Source organism: Chiloscyllium punctatum, chromosome 5 (genome assembly GCF_047496795.1).
Source record: "Chiloscyllium punctatum isolate Juve2018m chromosome 5, sChiPun1.3, whole genome shotgun sequence".
NCBI lineage: Eukaryota > Metazoa > Chordata > Chondrichthyes > Orectolobiformes > Hemiscylliidae > Chiloscyllium > Chiloscyllium punctatum.
The window spans coordinates 14,468,049-14,487,792 of record NC_092743.1 but is presented as its reverse complement, the minus strand read 5'-3'; the positions used below and the strand labels follow the sequence as shown (position 1 = coordinate 14,487,792).

General features: G+C 41.0%; 1 protein-coding gene across 1 annotated transcript in view; it reads left to right on the top strand.

Moving 5' to 3' along the window:
- The window catches only part of rnmt (RNA (guanine-7-) methyltransferase), a 47,687-nt gene extending 34,490 nt beyond the window's left edge, over positions 1-13,197 (top strand). Inside the window, exons 9-10 of the mRNA XM_072569789.1 lie at positions 5,899-5,932; positions 12,751-13,197. Coding sequence (XP_072425890.1) covers positions 5,899-5,932; positions 12,751-12,788 — 72 coding nt within the window. The 3' untranslated portion in view covers positions 12,789-13,197. The remainder of the gene's footprint in view (positions 1-5,898; positions 5,933-12,750) is intronic.
- Positions 13,198-19,744: the final 6,547 nt, after the last annotated feature.

Genomic DNA, 19,744 nt, shown 5'->3' with positions numbered 1-19,744 from the left:
ACGCCTTTTCCCACAGTGCCTTTCTTTAACGACTAGCACTATGACTTTACGTGTCTCACTTTCTAGCAGTGAAAACACCTTTTTCCCAATGTCCTTCTGAAACCACTGGCACTGTAATTTTCTGTGTCCCACTTGATTACAGTGAAAATATCAGGGGCCTTTCGCCTCCTTTCCACCCTCTTGGGCTGCTTTTTTAACCTGTGGTAAGTTTTTACTGGTGTTCTCTACCCTTGGTTTTGTAGTGTAGGATCTCCCCTTCTCCCAACTTCAAACCCTCACAGAACAAAATTCTGGCCGGAAGCTTGTCTTATGCACCAATGTGTATTCATCTGCTAATTCTGCTGCCCTTCTCACATTCTGAACTTTCTGTTCCTCCACGTGAATTCTTACCATCTCTGGAAGTGCATTTTTAAACTCCTTCAGCAGAATAATCTCTTTTCGAGCCTTAAAGGCCCTATTTATTCTTAAAGCACGCATCCATTGATCAAAACGGCTATTTAATTCTTTTGGACTCAACATAAACCTGACCTTGTTCCTTTGTGTTTCTGAACTGATGTCAATATACTTCTGGTACCAATTCATAAGCACTTAAAGTAGCCTGTTTGACCTCTTTATAATCTCTTGACCCCTCATCTGACAGCATGGCAAATACCTCACTAGCTCTACCTACCAATTTAGTCTGTACTAACATTACCCATAAATCCTAAGACCACCCCATCTGCCGAGCCAATTTTCAAATGACATAACAAGGCTTCAGCATTTTTCTCATCAAAATGTGACAGAGTTTTGACATATTTGTATATACCACTACCTTCTCTTTTAAATCTCTATCCGGTTAACTTGACTTTGCTGACTAAGTCGCAGCTTCAAGTTCAAATTCTCTCTTTTTGCTGAATTAAGAACCATCTCCCTTTCTCTTTGCATCCTTTCCTTTTCTTTATCTCCTAACACTGTTTTCCTCAATTGTAATTTTAAGTTTTTTTTACCTCTACTACACTTGTCTGTTTCTTTGACACACCTCTGTGTTTGAGTAATTTCCTTGGTTAAACACAAATTCAACTTCTTTGCTAATTCTAAAAGTATGGCCTCTTACTTTCCTTCCAAACTTGGCAAATTTGAGAAACGTCTTCAAATCCCAGAACATCTGTAGCAATTGTAAGAGCCATTTCTTTCATTTTTAATTTAATTAACCAGAAATCACTGAAATTAACCAAATTGCATCACTTACGTTGTATTTAAAGATCTTGGACACTAACCTGCAATTGTTTAATTCTGCTGGGCTTTTTCGTACCCCAAAATCTATTCAAATCTTTCCAAATCTCAGACTGGATCTGTCTAAACTTGTTCAAGTCACAAATCCAAGACCTGAGCTGTTCAAATCCTGATGACAAGCCCCCAAATTGTTATGATACGGGATTAAACCCCCCCCCCCCCCCCCATTAATTTAAACCAACAACACAAAAGATTTATCCTGTGTCGTAACACCTGTCTGCTAACTATATTCTATTCATCTCCATACACTACTCCTAATCCCACTTTAATTTTGCACATGAATCTTTTGTGTGGGACTTTTTTATACTTCACCCATTTGCAGTTTGACTGTTTGCCATTGCCTATCTGCTGTCATTCCTCTCAGTACCATTTTCTAGTCCATCACAGCTGGCTTGCGACTCCTACCATTGTAGTTTTCCTTATGAAGATTCAGGGCCCTAGTCTCAGAATCAACTACCTCACTCTCCATCTTCATAAAGAATTCTCTCATTTTATTCTACCATCCCAAGGGATCTCCCACACTACATTACCAATTACTCCTTTATTATTGCATAATACCCAGTCCATGATGGCCTGTTCTCTAGTTGGCGCCACAATGTATTGGTCCAGAAAACCAGACTGTATGTACTCTAGGAGTTCCTGTATTGTGAATAATTTGATTCACCCAACCTATGTGCAAATTAAAGTCATCCATAATTACTAATGTTCCTGTACTGCATCATGCCATTCCCAACATGTCTATGGTTTATATGCTACATCCACTAATGATTTTTACTCTTTCATATTTCTCAATTCTACCCACAGCTTCTACATTTTCTGAGCTAATACCTGTCTTCCATATTGTGTTTATATCCCATTAACAGTAATGTAACTCAACCATCTTCTTGTCTGTCCTTCCTAAATATTGAATACCCCTGAATGTTCAGCTTCCATCCCTGGTGACCCTGCCGCCATGTCTTTGTAATCCCAACTATGTCATAGCAGTTTCTATCTACTTTTGTGATTAATCCATCCACCTTATTTTAAATGCTTAGTTTATTCAGACACAAAGGCTTCAGATTTGCCTCTTTAACATTCCTTGCTCCATTCCCACTATTTTTTACAATGGACTTGGTTGATTGTTGCCTTTGATTCCTCTGCCTGTCACTTTTCTCTTATTCCCCTTTGTTTTTTGTTATTGACCTGATTCTCCTTTGTCTGACTCCATACATAGGTTTCCATTTCCCTACCAATTTATTTTTAAACCATCCCCAACCATTCTTGCAAATAGTCCCCCTGGACATCCAGGTGTAATCTGTCCAGTTTGTATTAGTACCATCTCCTCCAGAGCCCCCAGGAATCTGAAAGCCTTCCCCTCACCATCTCTTTAGCCATGTCCTCATTCTGAGAGATCCTACTACTTCTACTCTGCATAGCACATTTGCTAGTTTTAATCCTGAGATCAATATCTTTTGAAGTCCTACTTTTCAGCTTGCTTCCTACCTTCCTATATTCTGGCTTTAGGACCTCCTCATTTTTATTTAAACATATGTTGTTGGTACCAATCTGTACTACAACCATTGGGTGTTCATCCTCTCTTTCCAGGATGTCCTGTAGCTGCTCTGAGACATCCTTGACCTTCGCACCAGGGAGACATCGTACCATCCTCGAGTTTCATTTTAGATTAGATTACTTACAGTGTGGAAACAGGCCCTTCGGCCCAACAAGTCCACACCGCCCCGCCAAAGCGTAACCCACCCATACCCCTACATCTACATCTACATCTACATCTACCCCTTACCTAACACTACGGGCAATTTAGCATGGCCAATTCACCTAACCTGCACATCTTTGGACTGTGGGAGGAAACCGGAGCACCCGGAGGAAACCCACGCAGACACAGGGAGAATGTGCAAACTCCACACAGTCAGTCGCCTGAGGTGGGAATTGAACCCGGGTCTCCGGCGCTATGAGGCAGCAGTGCTAACCACTGTGCCACCGTGCCGCCCACTTTGTGGCCACGTGAATGCCTATCAATTTGCCTTACAATTTAAACCCCAATGACTGTTGAATTTCTACACTTGCTCCTCCCCAGTGCAGCAGAGCCAAGTATAACACCATGAATTTGCCTGTTGCTGTTTTCCCCTGAGAGGCCATTTACCTCAACAGTTTCTAAGGCAGTGCAGGGGTCTGGCCGCAGGATTCCTGCATTGCCTGCTCAGTCCTCTTATTCTCCCTGTCTGTGGTAGTCACTCATTCCCTTTCTGCCTGCGGAGTCTAAGCCTGTTGCGTGACCGTTTCTGCCAGTGCTATGCATGATTCTGTCAGCTTCACGGATGCTCCACAGTGTTCCCAGCTGCCACTGCAGCTCTGAAACCCCAGCTTCCAGGAGCTGCAGCTGGAGACACCACGTGCTGGTCCTGGGTCCTGGAAATATTCCTTGCTTTCCACATAGAGCACGAGGAGCACACTGTGGCTTTGAGCTCTCTTGCCATGACTTAGCCCTTTTAAATTAATCCGATCGGAAGATGCTTAATTTCGGAAAAAAAAGTCAATTCTCCAGGGTTGCTTTTCCTGTTCCTTGTCATTGCAGAATGCAGCCCTTAAACTATAAAACACAAAATTTCCTTACACGCTATAAGCATAAAACAAGTTGTGAATATGTACCTGACTGTACCTACTCCTTACCAATCAGTTCTTTCTTGGACCATCTATGACTGCACTAGGGCAAGACCATTCCAGTATTTATGTGAAATCACTCAACATCTTTCCAATCGTTTTTCTCCAGCCCCGAGGACGTAAGACCATAAGAAATAGGAACAGGAGTAGGCCGTTTGCCCCTTAATAGGATCACCTTGATTTCCCCTACTGATCAATCATCTGTTTGGCTTTAAGCATACATAAGGAATCTGCCGTCATAGCTGTCTGTGGCAAGGAGTTCCAAAGACATTTCAATATCCTGAGAGAAGAAAATACTTAAATTGGCGGTCCTTCATTCTGCCACTATGCCATCTGGTCCCAGACTCTCTCTGATTTGAGGAAACATCCTCTCGACATTTACCCTGACATGCCCCTTAAAATCCTATGCATTTCATTCTTCTAAACTTGATTGAGTAGAGCCCTAACCTGTTTATCTTTGCTCACAAGACAATCCCTGCATACTGGGATCATCCTTGTGAACCTTCTTACACCAGGCCTCCTACTCCCATCTTGAGTGACTTCCAGTGCCATGGTCAATTTTCTCATCCCCACTGCTGTCCCCACTCCAGTCTGTGCAGCATCCAAGTACCCCTGAGCTCTTGAGCAAATATTGAAGCTTTTCAGATAAAACCCCTTGAGTCCCTATATCTGCCTCACCTGTCATCACACCCTCCCGTTCCTGATAGATCAAATTTAAATTACCTAGTTTGAGGGGTGGGGCTAAATGCCCAGGTAACTTGCCAGTTCAATGATATGGCACAATGTTTCAGCTCGGACAACAGCTCCTGAACTTGGATCTGTAAGTGCCTCAAGCTGAAAACATTTAGTAAGATGTGTTTGCTCCGGATCAAATTGGTGTTCAGTAGCTTCCAATTCTGCAGCACATCACGTGGCCTGCCAGCTGTATTAAAGAGAGATGGTAGCACTTTGAAGTTTATTCGCCTTGTGTGGTTCATAATAGTCAAAATGAATCCAGTTAGTTATGAAGCAAAGATGGTGGAAATCTGAAACAAAAATGAAATTTGTTGGAGAAACCATGTTGATCTGGCTGCATCTGTGGTTTTTGTGTGTGTTGCTCTAGAATCTGTGAATCTTACAGTATAGAACAGACCTTTCAGCCCACTGCTGAGAAACACACTGCTACCCAATATTACTCCCACGTTCCTGCATTAGACCCATGGCCTTGAATGTTATGACACTACAAGTGCTTGTCCTTTTTAAAGGTTGTGAGGTTGCCAGCTTTGACTACCCTCTGGATAAAACATGTTTTACCTCAAAACCCCTCAAAAATGCCAGCTTTTCATTAAAAAGTGTGTTCCCTTGTTAGATTAGATTACTTACAGTGTGGAAACAGGCCCTTCGGCCCAACAAGTCCACACCGCCCCGCCGAAGCGCAACCCAACCATACCCCTACATTTACCCCTTACCTAACACTACGGGCAATTTAGCATGGCCAATTCACCTGACCTGCACATCTTTGGACTGTGGGAGGAAACCGGAGCACCCGGAGGAAACCCACGCAGACACGGGGAGAACGTGCAAACTCCACACAGTCAGTCGCCTGAGGCAGGAATTGAACCCAGGTCTCTGGCGCTGTGAGGCAGCAGTGCTAACCATTGTGCCACCGTGTTCTTGACTGTTTGACTAAGGGGAACACCTGTTTTCTGTTCACCCTGTCCATGGCCCTCATAAATCTTTTGCCTCACTATCGGGTTCCTGTCTCAATCTTCTCTGCTCCAAAGAAATCGGAATTTATCTTGAAAATTGTTTTTGAAATTATCTGCAAAGAAAGACACTTTGAAATTTAATCATGGGGACACAGGTAGTGTTCTTTGAAAATGTGCAAATGAATATTGTAATGTTGAACAATGGTTTAAGATTTATTAAGCTGTTTTGTGAATCTTTTCACACAGGTCATGACAAAAGTATCTCCATTTTATTTTACAGGGAACGTTAAGCAAATCTGAATGGGAGGCTACAAGTAAGTACTATTTGAAATAGGAGCAGAAGTAGACTGTGCTGCCATTCAGTAAGATCGTGCATGCGTTTGTTTTGAATTCTACATTCCCCTCTACCCGCAGAAACACTCTATTCCATTGTTTAACAAAAATCTATATAGCTTTGCCGAAACAATATTTAATAATCCTGCTTTCACAGCCTTCAGATGCAGAGTTCCAAGTATCTCAACGCTGACAAAAAGAACTCTCACTTTATGTTCTAAAAAATAGGTATCCACTAGCTCTAAACTGACCTGCAGGAGGCATCATCCTTTCCATGTCAACCTTGTCAAGACCATTCCAGATCTCGTACACTTTAATCATGTCACCTGTTACTCTTCTAAACACCAATGGAAACCTGTCCAACCCAACCCTGACAAGCCGACCCACTCGTTCAAAGTATTGATCTAGTACATTATCTCTGTGCTTTAACATCCTCTCTTAAATAAGACAAAGCTGTACAGTGTTCTAAATATGGTCTCTCCAATGCCCTGTATAACTGAAGAATGCAATCCTTAATGTCCGATTCTCTTCAAAAAAGGAAAACATCCCACTAGCCTTTGAGTTTTAATTCATTATTATTCACTTGTATTGGCTTTGAAATATTTTATGAACTTTAACACTATTTTGTATCTTCTATTAAAATTGGAAATGACTTTAATCACTTCCAAGTGACTCACCAAGCACTTGCTCCTTTCCTTGGAGCAGTGTAAGAACCAATTCCAATCTGCTGTAATGAATCTAGTTCTGTCTCTACTTGCCTGCTACAGGGTCCACATGTTGAATGCTCCACTTCTGTTATCAACATAAGGTGGCAACTTGTATTTAAATAGCACCTTTTAAACATTTTGAAAATCCCAAAATTGGGATTTTGCTTCAAACCAAGTTATGACACTAGCCACAAAAGGAGATATTCGATCAGCAGGAGCAGGCTATACAGTCCTTTGGGTGACCAAGTGACTTGGTGAGAAATTTTAAGGCATGTCTTAAAGTAGGAATCTGAACTGGAAGGACTTTCTAGAGCTTTAGAGTCTTTGTCCCTGAAGGTATGGCCACCAGTGATAGCAGCATTCAAATTAAGGATGATGCAAAGGCCATATTACATAAGCATAGCTTGGAGAGTCATTGGGCTGAAGGAGATTCCAGAGATGGGGATGGATAAAATCATGGAAGGATTTAAGACCAGGATGAGAGTTTTAAAATCAAATGCCACCTGTTTAATAGGTCAGTGAGCACAAGCGTGAAGGGGTAATGAGTCTTTGTGAGTTGGGATGTATGTGCCAGAGCTTTGGATGATCTCAAGTATAAGGAGGTAAAATGTGAAAGACTAACTAAGGAGTGTGTTGGAACAGTCAGATCTAGAGATGGCAAAGTGAAGGTTTTAGCATGAATGATCTTGAGGCAGGAGAAGTTACAGACAGTGAGAATAGACAGTTAGTGATTATGTGAATATGTAGCCAGAGGTGTATCTTGGGGCCAGTGTGACACTAAGGTTGAAAGCAGTTTGGTTTAGTCTCAGACATTTGCTAGGGAAAGGGATGGAATTGGTAAAGAGGGAATGGAATTTGGATTGGCGTCTGCAAACCATGGCTTTCATCTTATTGTAGAAAATTTCTGCTATGAATTTTGGTACTTGAATTCCCAAATTGTAAGTGTTTCTTTAAATGATGGAGTTAAATGAGCTGTGATTAATATTGATATCAATTCCTCCAACAAATAATCACCAAGGAGAAGGATCTAGTAATATTGTTGCTGTGTTGAAGACTTTTCATAGAATCCCTTAAGCGTGGAAACGGACCATTCGGCCCATCAAGTCCACGCCGACCATCCGAAGAGCATCCCTCCCAGACCCGCAACACAAAATAAGTGAACACTAGCTGGACCAATTTGTTAACTTTAGGAAGCCCCGTGTGCTGTTGTAGTTCCATGCATTTGATCCGCAAGTGTGAATGAATATGAAATAAAGCACTTGTAGTATTGTATTGATGCCAATAGGTGGTGTGCATATAATACATTTAAACAATTAGAAAACAGCTGTGCCTTGTGCAAGAAATACATTTGCATTTCCCTATATTCTATGATATGGTCTCATGACTTTTCAGTATATTCTAAAAGCTTTGTTTATAAAATGTACTCAATTAGTCTTTCCTCCATTTTTCTTCCCACGTACAGTTGGTTCTGCTATAACGCATGTTTCTTCAATGTGAATTGGCTATAGCATGATTGAAGAATTTAGACCGTCATTTGTAGAAAGAGAATTTTCCTTACTTGTATTGGCTATAATTGTGATTCCAGACCCATTGGTTTAAATGGTGCTACTATTATGCGATTTTCTTATAATGCAGGATCGCACAGGAATTGAACAATTGTATTATATCTGTCATGATTCGGAGACGTCGGTTTTGGATTGGGATGTACAAAGTTAGAAGTCACACAGCACCAGGTTATAGTCCAACAGGTTTATTCGGAAAGCTTCAAAAGCTAGTGCTTCCAAATAAACCTGTTGGACTATAACCTGGTGTTATGATTTTTAGCATTATATCAGAACAGGCTGTGTATTCCAGTTACAGAAGTGAAATCATCCTCTCAGACAGCGAGTTCCAGATACCCACTACCCTTTGGGTGAAAACAATCTTTCATAAATCCCTTGTACACTTCCTGCTCTTTTCCTTAAATCTTGATCCTCTGGTTAGTGATCCCTCCACTGGAAAAGTTCCTCAATGTCTGTTCTATTTATGAATTTATTATTTTTGAGCACCTCAATTAGTTTTCCCCCCTGTTAGCCTTCTCATTTCTAAGGAAAACAACCCTCTCTCTCAGCTGAAACAGGCAGTATCCTGGTGAATTTCCTTTACACTAGTGAGTATAATCACATCCTCCTGACAGTGTGGCGACCAAAAGCTATACACAGTACTCCAGCTCTGACCTCACTGATATTTTGTGCTGATCTGTCATAACCTCCTGGCTGTAACATTCAATGCCTTGACTAATAAAGGCAAATATCTCATCTGCTGCCTTATCCACCTGTCTTATGGCCTTCAAAGATTTGTAGACATGTACACTAAGATGCCTCTGACCCTGTACTTCCTAAGGTCCTAATGTTCAATGTGTACTCCCTTGCTTCGTTTATCCTTCTAATATGCATCACTTCTCACTTTTTCAGGATTATGTTCCATTTGTCTGTCTTCTGCCTGTCTGACCAGCTCTTCTACATTGTCCTGTAATCTAAGGTTTTCCTCCTCACTATGTATTATGCCAGTTTTTGTCACGTGTGAACTTGCTGATCAATCCACCTAGATTCATGTCTAGATTATAATGTACAGTACTAACAGCAAGGGACTTAGCACGAAACCCTATGGCATACCAGTGAAAACCGACTTCCAGTCACAACAACAACAATCTCTGTCACTGCCAGTCAGCTAATTTTGTATCCAGTTTGCCAAACTGCCCTGGGTCCTGTGGATTCTTATCTACTTGACCAGTCTCTCAGACAAGACCTAACAAAAACCCTTGCTGAAGTCCAGCCGACCTATCTCAACTGTGGTTTTATCAACAGCTGTAGTCATCTTCTCAAAAGCCATTCAAACCTATCCGACATGAACTCCCTGACAGAGCAATTCTGAATATCCTTGATTAATCCTTGCCTTTCTATATAGATTGATTAATTCTCTCAATCAATTTTGTTTTCAGTAGTTTCCCTACCACTGGTATTAGGTCGTCTAATCCTACTAATCTTCTCCTTTGCCTCCGTAAGCACCTGTGATCCATTTCATCTCGGCCTGGGACTTATCCAGTTTTTAAGTCTACTGTTACCACTACCCTGTCAATTGTAATTTGTTTAGAAATATCACAGTACACTTTACTGACTTCCATCATTCTTCTCTATTTTGAATACAGAGTTGAAATATTTACTTAAAATCAGCTACATCTTCTGTCACCGCCCACAATTTACTACTTCGGTCTTTCCTTTTCCCCAATCTTTCCTTCCTTTACCCTTTGTGCAGTTGGGTTCTGACTCAGAGGAACTATCTCCCACTCCAGTTTCTGACAGAGTAAAACTAGAGCTGCAGTGTAGGCCTTTCCTGACTATCTGCCTACGTCTCTTGTTCTGACTATTGGGAGTCGGTTCCAAACCTGACTACAACCCCTTGAGCTGCAAGGGTGACTACATCTTAAAATGCTATCCATATAACACTCAGCCTCATGGATGCACCGCTGTGCCTCCAGCTCCAAAACTCAGTGATCATGCCGATCAAACCGGTGGCCCTACCTGCAGATGTCGTCATCCGGTCTGTCCGGAATATCTAAGATTTTCCACATACTGCAGGGTGTGTAATACGTGGGACTGAACTCCCCTTCAGTTTAAAACAAACTCCTTTCCTAAATTTAAGCCAAGTAGAAAATTGTTTTGGAAAGAAGCTTGAACTCTTTTTCTTAAAGTGGATAAAAACAACTTCCTCACTAATTGCCAATTAGTTCGCTGCTTTGTGCTGATGTCACTGTTGTCAGTCTTTCCAAATCTTGGCAGGGTCACTTTAGGGGTGTAGCTGCTGATCTGACTGAACTTGATCTGGGCCATGTCCCTCAGGCTTTTATCGGGAAACTCTGCAGTCGCTATTCATTCCCATGTTTGCTGTACTACTGCTCCACCTGGCTTCTTGTCAAGTTAGGAGTCTGTAGACAAGAAAAGAAATTTTTATCCTTTGTTTATGTCCTGGGCCCCTCACCAGGTCTGCTCCCGAAGACCGCTTCATAGTGATACTGACCTGCTGCACACCCCTCCCAGTCTGTTACAGTGACACTGACCTGCTGCACTCTCCTCCCAGTCTGTTGCACAGTGACACTGACCTGCTGCACACTCCTCCCAGTCCTGTTGAAGGATGTTTTGCTGTTAACATTGTGAAAACACAACATAAAGTAAAGGATATCATTCTTGCGAGAATGCAGGAGCTGTTTGATTTGTGGGTAAGTGTGCATAAATGTTAGACGTGGCAGGCCCGATTGAGAATGTGGTTAATAAGGTTTAGGGAATCCTGGGTTTAATAGGTGGAGGCAGAGAGTGCCAAAGCAAAGAAGCTATGCTGAACCTTTATAAAAGGTCAGCCTCAACTGGAAATCTATTAAAATGATCCAAGGCCTGAGAGACTTTAGGTACATGGTTGGATTGTCTGGGGTATTCTTGTTGGGGAACAGACAATTGAAAGGAGATAAAATAGATGTGCTTAAAATTGAGGTGTCTAGCCATTGGTTTCTATTGGGTAAAGGACAGAAAACCAGCGGGATAATTAGCAAGCGAAGCAATGGTGACATGAAAGAAACTTTCACTCAGGATGTTACGATTTGGAATGCACTCCCTGAGTGTATTGGAAGCAGATAATATCTTAGCTTTTGAAATGGAGTTTCTTATTTATCTGAAGAGTAGAGAAATTTGTAGAGTTTTTGGAAAGAAGTGTGAATAGGTCAAAGAGACCCCGAATGAATGCCCTCCTTGACTGCCGTAATTATTCTGTGATTCTATGAAGACATTTGACAGAAGTGCACATTTGACCAGTTTGATATCTGACTGACCAGCTCATTCCAATTGTGTTTTCTTCATTTTTTGTTTTCATTTTAAGGAAAGTGACAAGTTGTTCATCAGCTGGCTGTGGCTGTGTGTGTTTAAAACCCACTTCAGAGACATGAGTACCAATATCAATTTGGTATTCTGATGCACTACTGTTATGAGAGAGTTTTCTGTGTAGGAAGTGTCATCTTTTGAGTGAGATATTACACCAAGGTGGATGTAACAGATCTCATGGCACATTTTGTTTTCAAGAAGAGCATGGGACTTCTCTGATGTCCTGGCCATATTTATTCCTTTACCAACATCACAAAGAAAAACATATGCTCATTACCGTGTTGGTTTTTGTGGCTTGTTGATTTGTACAAATTAGCTCAAATATTTCTCACAGCAGTGACTATTCTTAATAGGGTACTTCATTGGCTTTAAAAAAGTTTGGGTAGTGAGAGGCTGTGAATGGCAGTAGGTTTTGTTTTGTTGAATATCAATAGGTAGTTGAATAAAATGTTTTGGGTAGCGATAACCATCGGTGTCTTATTCCTTAATCTGACATCTTAATTTTTTAAATAGTCTTTGGTAGGATGTGGGCATCTCTGACATTTGTTGAACGGAGTCGCTTGCTTGGCCATTTTAGAAGATATTAAAGTGTTAACTATATTGCCCTACTTCTGGGGTCATGTGTTGATAGATTTCCTTCCAGGAAGGTTAATAGTGAATGAGATGGAGTTTTTTATTGACAACACTGAGACCACTTTATTATTCCAGATTTGTTTATTAATTTGAATTTAAATTCCACCAGCTAGTGTTTGTCTGGGGTATTGGCGTTCTGAGGAAGGGTCAATTGATCCAAAACGTTAACTCTGATTTCTGTCCACAGTTGCTGCAAGACCCGCTGAGCTTTTCCAACAATTTCTGTTTTTGTGACGTTACCACTATGCCATCTTTTTAACTACTGTAACAATGACTCTTCTTCATAAGCACCTACTTGGCTGTAAAGTTTGAGAAGTCCGCATGTGAAAAGTACAATGTAAATGCAAATGCTTTCCTTTTTATGCTCAATCCCAACCTGCCTCCAATGTTTGGATTCGTGTTTCATAGTCCTATTATGGTGTAACAGTTATAGAGTAACCTATTTTTCAAAATATTGACATCCATTTTCCTCCTGTTAGTTTCATTTGAATCTGAAAATGTGTTGGCATTAGAGTCACAATAATCCATTTTTGTTGCATGCTTTCTTCTCAGGTATTTACTTGGTGTTTGCATTTGAAAAGCTGCTATAAGAAGACAAACAAACCTCGATTTCTCACTGCAATCTTCTTTGGTACCTAAAGAAAAGAAGCTCGAGTGGACTGAATTATAGCAGTTGTTTGAAACTGCTTTGAAGTACTGTATTTTAAGATTGATGTTTATACCAGTGAAATCAGGAAGATATCTTGGAGATAGTGGATTCAAATTGCAGTCCTTGGTGGGCCAGTGTTGGATTTACAAGAAGCGGTCTTGCTGGAATGTTCTTTTTTGTTAACATTCTTTGTTCAATACTTGTTTTTGTTTTACTTATAAGTATATATTTTTGTTTAAAACATTTTTGAATATTGTACTTTTTACTTTTAGGATGACCAAGTTTAAAAAATGATGTTAGAAAGTTGACACTTGTCAATCATATTACAAAATAAAATATACATAAAATAATATTTTTGGCCTTACTGCTTGTAATTTGAGTTTCTGAACACATTTGGGGTTGAACAGTCACCAAAGCTGTGTTCATGCATTTTCTGGAAAAACACTATCTGGCCGTCTTTGAACCCATCTTCTGTTTACTTCAACCATCTTTTGCAGCAATTTAATATGTTTTTCTTTGAATTAGCACAGCCTCAATCTCCTATTTGTTATGTTCTTTGTGGTTGTATTTTTTTTTCCATGTGGAGAATTTCTCTAGACCAGCTTTATCAGTCTCTTGCTTTCACAAGTTTAGTTTATTTTGAGCCATCTCCTGTCTTATCGAGTCCAACCCTTTCCTCAAAATGTACGCTGTACCTTCAGAAGACTATGGAGTTTCCAGGTGTTTACCCTGTAATGCACAGACTACTGAAACCAAAGTTCCGTTTCTCAATACATCACCTTGTTAACTGGTCTAATTTCATTAGAGACAACTTCTGAATTTGAGCAACTCCAATTTTACTATCTACTGCCTAGGAAATCTTGTTTGTGATGCATACACGAAAGTAAATGGTCCTAAGGCAGTTCTCTAGTGTACTTCAGTCACTAGCTTCTGGTAGCATAGTGGTTAAGTAGTTTATAAGTCTGCGACTCGAATCCAGATTGTGCCATGGTTTGAGAATTGATTTCAGCTAATTGAATAATTTGGAATAAAAAGATAATATCAGTAATGGTGAGCATGAGGCTAATACATGGGTATAAAAATCCACTGAGTTACAGACATTCTTTTGGAAAGAAAGCCAGCAGTCTAGTCTTTTGTGTTTGAATGCAAGAATCTCAGAAAGCTAGTATCCATATTCAGTGAGTAACAGGGAAGGCAACTGGAATGCCAGCCTTAATTTCAAACAGAATGGAATGTATATGTTGGTAGGTTTTGCTAAAACTACAAGGCACTAGTTGGATCCCAATTAGAATACTGTGCACTGTTTTGGTCCCCTTTATCGAGGGAAGGATTAGTATCTGAGGTACTCCAGAGAAGGTTCATTAGGCAGATACCAATTATGGAGGGACTGTCTTATGAGGAGAGGTGGGGTTTCTATTCATTAGAATGAGAGGTGACCTTAATTGAGGCATTCAGGGATTGTTCAGAAACCTGACAGGGTAAATGCAGGAAAATTACTCCCCCATCCCTTTGTGAGAGAGTCTAGGACCAGAAGGTATGATCTTTCTGTAGGCTGCTCAGTGGTTAGCACTGTTGCCTCTCTGCGCCAGGGACCTGGGTTTGATTCCAGTCTTGAGTTACTGTCTGTGTGAAGTTTGCATGTTCTCCCAGTGTCTGTGTGGGTTTCCTCTCACATTCCAAAGATGTGCAGCTTAGATGAATTGGCCATGCTAAATTGCCCATAGTATTTCAGGGATGTGTAGTTTTTTTGCATAAGTCTGGGGAAATGTAGAGCAGTAGGATAGGGGAATGAGTCTGGGTGGGTTACTCTTTAGCGGGTCAGTATAAACTTGTTGGGCCAAATGGCCTGTTTCCACACTGTAGGGATTCTACGATTCTATCTCAGAATAAAGGGCCACACATTTAAAACACTTGAGAAAGAATTTCTTCTCTCAGAAATTGGTGAATCTGTGGAATTCTTTACTGTAGATGGCTGTTGAGGCTGGATTGTTAAGTATATTAAAGACAAATTTGTTCTAATCTGTAAGGGAATAGAGTTATAGGGAAAAGGCAGGAAAGTGGGATTGAGGATTATCAAATCAGCTGTGGTCTCATTGAATGAGCAGACTCGATGGGCTGACTGGCCTATTTCTTATGGAGAAAGCGAGGACTGCAGATCAGAGTTGAGTGTGTGGTGCTGGGAAAGCTCAGCAGGTCAGACAGCATCCGAGGAGGTGTCTGAGATAGTCCCGGTGAGGTTCTGCTCACTCTGAGAGCTGGCACTGAGGAAGCTAGATCAATGTCAAGGACTCTCCATGTGTAAGTAAATGGAGACTCCATGACGGGATACCAGACTCTATGGAGTTTCTTTCAGTGGTGATGAGAGTAAAGCATGCTCCTGGAAGAAATGTGCTCACAACGTTGTTCTTCACAAAAGAAGAAAGCTAGGGAGTTACAGACCAGTTATCCTAATAATGGGAAATTATTGGAGCCTATAATCAAGCATGGGGTAACTGAACACCTTGAAAGTTTTCAGTTAATCAGGGAAAGCCAACATGGATTCATGAAGATTCGGGCATGCCTGATAAACCTCATTTAAGTTTTTGAAGAGGTGGCTGAGTAAGCCTATTGATGTCGTTTACATTGACTTCCAGAAAGCATTTGATAAAGTCCCACACAAGAGACTGTTAACTAAGGTGGAAGCCTATGGAATTGAGGGCAAATTACTGATGTTGCTGGGAAATGGGTTCAGTGCTATTTCTGAATTCTTCAATTGTCACAATTTTCCTACACACTCAAAGATTTCCTCTAATTCATGTGATCTAAACCACTTATCCCATCTACTTTTTTTTCCCTTGCAACATTAATTAAATTTCTTTTTTGTCATTGTAAATTTTAATTGATAAGCTTCAGGCACTAGCTCACAGGCAATGATGTTTGCTGGTTTGACAGTTTCATAACAATCATAGATTGTGTATCCCAGTTTGATAGGTACAACTATGATTGTTATTCTATTAAAACATTCTTACATTAAGGTTCAACAATCTCTAGGCCTCTTCATTTATCCAATTGGATTCTCAAAAGAGATAAAATACCGTTTGACTCCATCCTCATTAAATTTAGGCATGAAGCATAGATTTTTGATTAAATCAAATCCCTTATCAGAAAAAGAAATATCCTCCTGAGCTACTGATTCTTTCTTCCTTTGCTGTAAGCTGGTCCACGGCCAATTCATGTTCCCTCATTTCCTTATGCCTTTTGGAGCCAAATTTTTTTTTAAAAAATCCATCTCGCTCTATTTTTTCTCCCTTTCCATTTCAAATTTTCTTCATTCCCTGTCCCTCATTTTCTGTTTCCATTCCAACTCAAGATCTTTAATTTCTATCTGTATTTAGAGGAGTCTAAATGTGATACCCCAATTTCAGGTTCTAAATTTTGTGGATCGTCACTTGAGCTACCTTGTCTCCCTGTGCAATCCTACTTTTCAATTTAAATGCTAATCCTCTCAGTTTAGGTATGTAAATTGGCTTGCTGAGCTTGAAGGTTTGTTTTCAGATACTTTGTCACCATACTAGGTAACATCATCAGTGAGAGTCTCTGGTGATGTGCTGGTGGTATGTCCCGCCTCTCTATGTCTTGATGCAGCTGCGTCATTTCAATAAGTTACATCACACTGCAGCACCCAAAAACTACAAAAAGCAGAAGAAAAATATCTATACAATGTTTTCAAGAATTGCTGGTACCTAATAAACAACCTACCAATTCTGCAGAAACAAACTTGAACAAGCAGACACAACACAACCAAAAGCTATAGCCACATGACCTTACAACAAAGGCAGATCAGAAATGGCTTCCAGACTACTCAGACCCAGCTGGTATCATGGTAACCCAGAAACCTACCAACACCTATAAGCAGCGACTAATGAACCTAAAGGATCCAATACATACCACCAGCAAAACTAACGTCACTTACAAAATACCATGCAAAAACACCTACATCAGACAAACTAACAGGAAACGTGCCACCAGGATGCATGAACACCAACTGGCCACTAAAAGACATGACCCACTATCACTAGTTTCCATACATATAGACAAAGACTTTGGTTTGGACAACACACACATCCTAGGACAGGCAAAACAAAGACGCAGAGAAGAATTCTTAGAGACATGGCATTCTAACCAGAACTCCATCAATAAACACACTGAGGGGGATCTAAGATGGCGGCGATCTGAGAAGATCACACTGCAGAGCTTCGCATCGCAGCAGGAGCAGGAGTCCTTTAACCCACCCAACCCAGGTCATCAGGATTTCTTGGTGTTGGAAAGATTGTGGAGCCCCAAGAAACATTTAAAAATTGACTTATCTGTATTTTCAGCTGTCCAGAAATGCCTAAAAAGGGAGGAGGAGCATCTGAGGCCGGGCCTGCAGTTCAGCCTGCAGCAGCCTCAGAGCAGATTACTCTCCAAGACCTGGTGAACCAGCTCTCGAAATCTCGCGAGATGTTGGGGAAACAGATTGAAGATAAGCTGGCTCCAGTCTCTCTCATGCTGCAGAAGCATGAGCTGCAGCTGGGAGACCTGGAGAAGAGGACGGATGAGGTGGAGCACAGGGTCACAGCGGTGGAAGCTGATGCCAGTTCATTCAAAGAAGAGATCCAAGCCCTGAAGACGCAGGTTCGTAATTTGCGTGACCAAGTGGATGATCTTGAAAACGGGCAGGAGAAAAAGCATTCGGATCATCGGTCTGCCTGAGGGTAAGGAAGGTGAGTGGCCTGCGGAATTTGTTGAAGATTGGCTTCCGAAATTCCTTGTCTTGGAGACTGGCATGAGAGGATTGAAGATAGAGAGAGCTCACCGGGTCACAGCACGGAGGTCGGGTCTGGGTCAACGCCCTCGTCCTTTCCTGGTGTGGTTCCATCATTACCGGAATAAGGAGAGAGTCATGGAGGCTTCCAGACTCCAAGGGAAGGATCCAAAGGCCCTAATTTATGAGGGGACTAAGATCATGTTTTTCTGCGGCAGTGATCCAGAAACAAAAATCGTATGATGGTGTCAAGAGAAGATTGAAGGAACTTGGGATTCAGTACTCCTTGAGATATCCGGCAGTGCTTCAGATCACCTTAGATGGATCCATGCATCTCTGACACATCGGAGAAGGCAAGAGGCTTTGTGGACAAACTAATCTAAGTTAAACAATTGTAGTATGTATAACTATCGTTGCTTGGGTATGCGTTTATCATTCTGTAACAGAAATGGAGGAAACCCGGTTGGAGCTTTGTTTTTCCCCTTTTTTTTACCTCTACGGGTAATAATTTGATTCAAACTATGTCTGGCGGTGGTTAAGATGTACATTTTAAATTTATAAGTTAGGACATGCCAAAGGATGGGTGGGGTATTTATTCTCCTTTTTTTAAATAAAAGAATGTTTTTTAAATTCATATTGATATTCTATGGAGTGTTTATTCTTTTTAGCTTGTGCTTGTGATGTGGCTCTAGCTGGGAGAAGTGAAGGTAGTTGAGATGATTTATCAGCAGTTCGGGATGGGTAGTTGCCCACTCTGGGCAGGGGGTGAGTTCCCCTACTCAGCGCTATTGGCGCTTTATATGTTGGTTTGTTTTCTGGTTTTTGTTGTTTTTTTATTTTTAATAATTTTGTATGTTTGTTAAATGTAGTGGTTTTAGTTTATGTAGTTTTTATGTTTGGTGGATCATGCAACACTAAGGCTCAGCAATTTGTGGTTCGGGTTCCTCCTCTCTGGAATTTAAATGTAATTGCAGAAGGTTATGGCTAATGATTTGATTAAATGGTGTACCTGGAATATCAAGGGAAGTCACTCACTAATTAAGAGGAAGAAGGTACTCTTGAGTCTTAGAAAGGAGAAGGTGGATGTTGCTTTGCTACAGGAGACACATTTGGATGGCAAGGAGCATTTGAAATTATAGCAGAATGGCTTTGACCAAGTTTATTTTTCATTATTTCATACCAGAAGTAGGGAAGTGGCTATATTGGTTAGGAAAAATCTCTCATTTAAGTTGTTGGAATGTGTTAAAGACACATACGGGAGGTTTGTAATTCTTAAAGCCTTGATAAATGAGGAAGAATATGGCATTTTAAATGTTTATTGTCCCCCAGCTCATCCTCTTAAATTTTTGTAGATGCTTTTTCTAAACTGATAAGTCTCAAGTCTCGGCACATCATTATAGGGGGAGATTTTAACTGCCTCATGGACCCCACAGTAGACAGGTTGCTAAAGGTCCCTCAATACCCTCTGCACAAATTAAACAGTTGTTGGGTTTGTGTGGGGAATTAGGATTGGTGGACATCTGGAGGTGTCTCCACCCTACAGGTAGGGATTTCACGTTTTTCTCCAATCCGCATAGATGTCACACGAGGATTGATTTTTTTTCTGACCCCTGCGGTAACCCTGGGTCTGGTGGCACCCTGTGCGATTGGTAATATTGTCATCTCTGATCATGCTCCAGTGTACCTCATGGTTAAAATTAAGGATGTTGCAGTGGATTCAAGGTACTGGTGAATGGACCCCTTTATTCTCATGGACAGCAAGTTTGTGGAGTATTTCTCTAGGGAATTTCGGGCATTCCTAAACATCAACATAGGTTCGGTTGATAGCTCATCTGTTCTCTGGGAAACTGCCAAAGCTTATGCCAGAGTGTTAGTTATTTCATATTCCACAAGTAGGAAGCGGCAGAAGGGTGAGCAGCAACGTCTCCTTGAAGCAGCTGAGAAGGCCTATTTTGACAGACCCTCGTTGGTCAAACTACAGAGGATTACGGCACTGTGGTCTGCACTAAATTCCGTGCTCACGCAGACGGCAAAGAAGGAGCTGGCTTTTACAAAGCAAAGGTTATATGAGCATGGTGACAAGCCAGGCAAATACTTAGCATACCTTGCCA